The 1,155-nt window shown below is 67.2% G+C and overlaps 1 protein-coding gene across 1 annotated transcript in view; it reads left to right on the top strand.

Annotated features, from left to right (window-relative positions):
- The window catches only part of CPNE9 (copine family member IX), a gene marked incomplete at both ends in the record, with an annotated part of 5,438 nt that overhangs the window by 1,200 nt on the left and 3,083 nt on the right, over positions 1–1,155 (top strand). The window contains 3 exon segments of the mRNA XM_010281586.1: positions 458–570; positions 767–830; positions 946–1,049. Coding sequence (XP_010279888.1) covers positions 458–570; positions 767–830; positions 946–1,049 — 281 coding nt within the window.

Genomic DNA, 1,155 nt, shown 5'->3' with positions numbered 1-1,155 from the left:
GTAGGTCACCGCCACAGACCAGCCCTGCTCAGCCCTGGAAACCCAGCCCTCGTGGGGGTGCTTGGTGGGGCAGGGTGCAGGATGGGGCCAGGACACACCACAGGGGTGGCCCAAGGGGTGCAGAATGTGTCCAGGGCATGTGGTGTGGCTCTGGAGGGATGGGGCTGAGGTCACAGGGTGGGTCCAGGGCTGTGAGATAGCTTGGGGGGCACAGGGTGGGTCCAGAGCACATGGGGAGGGCACCTGGGGTGGCCTTGGGGGTGCAGGATGAGTCCTGGGATGGAGGGTGTCTCTTGGGGCACAGGGTGGGTTCAGGACATCTGGGGTGGCCCCAGGGCAGTGTGGTGGCAGGTCCCGTGGGTGCGTTGGGAGGTCTTTTTTTCAGGGCGGTGGGGTGGCAGGTCCCGTGGGTGCGTTGGGAGGTCAGGGGGTGGAGGAGGGGGGGCTGGGGCAGGAGCCCCCGGGGTCTCACGGCACTGTGCTCGGGGTGCAGGACTTCCTGGGGCAGGCATTCGTGGCACTGGGGGAGGTGATCGGATCCCAGCGGGGCCGCCTGGAGAGAGCCCTCACGTGAGTCACGCCCTGCAGTGGGGCAAGGGGGGGTCACACACCGTGTCCCCAGCCACCTGCCCCATGGGACCCCTCCCTGCGCATCCCCTGCTGGGGACAGCAGCCACGCTGCTGAGCGCCAGCCGTGGGGCATGAACCCACCTCCTGCCCCTGTCCTGTACTCATCCCCAAGCTGACCAGGTGCCTCTGGTCCCAGGGGGGTCCCAGGGAAGCGATGTGGGACCATCCTGCTGCTGGCTGAGGAGCTGAGCAGCTGCCGGGTGAGTACCCATGTCCCGGCAGTGGCGAGACAGGGGCTGCACAGCCACCTTGGCACGGGCGGCTGCTGGGGCCGGGGGCGAGGAGGTGGTCAGCGGTGACAGTCCCCATCCCCAGGATATCGTCACGATGCAGCTGTGTGCCAACAAGCTGGACAAGAAGGACTTCTTTGGAAAATCTGACCCCTTCCTCGTCTTCTACCGCAGCAATGAGGACGGCACGTGAGCGTGGGGGGCCAGTGGGGCAGGCAGGGTGCCAGCTTGCCGTACGGGGCACCCCTGCCCTGTCCTGTCTCCGCAGCTGCACCATCGCGCATAATACACAGGG

Source organism: Phaethon lepturus, unplaced genomic scaffold (assembly GCF_000687285.1).
Source record: "Phaethon lepturus isolate BGI_N335 unplaced genomic scaffold, ASM68728v1 scaffold26832, whole genome shotgun sequence".
NCBI lineage: Eukaryota > Metazoa > Chordata > Aves > Phaethontiformes > Phaethontidae > Phaethon > Phaethon lepturus.
This window is presented reverse-complemented; position numbering and strand designations above follow the sequence as displayed.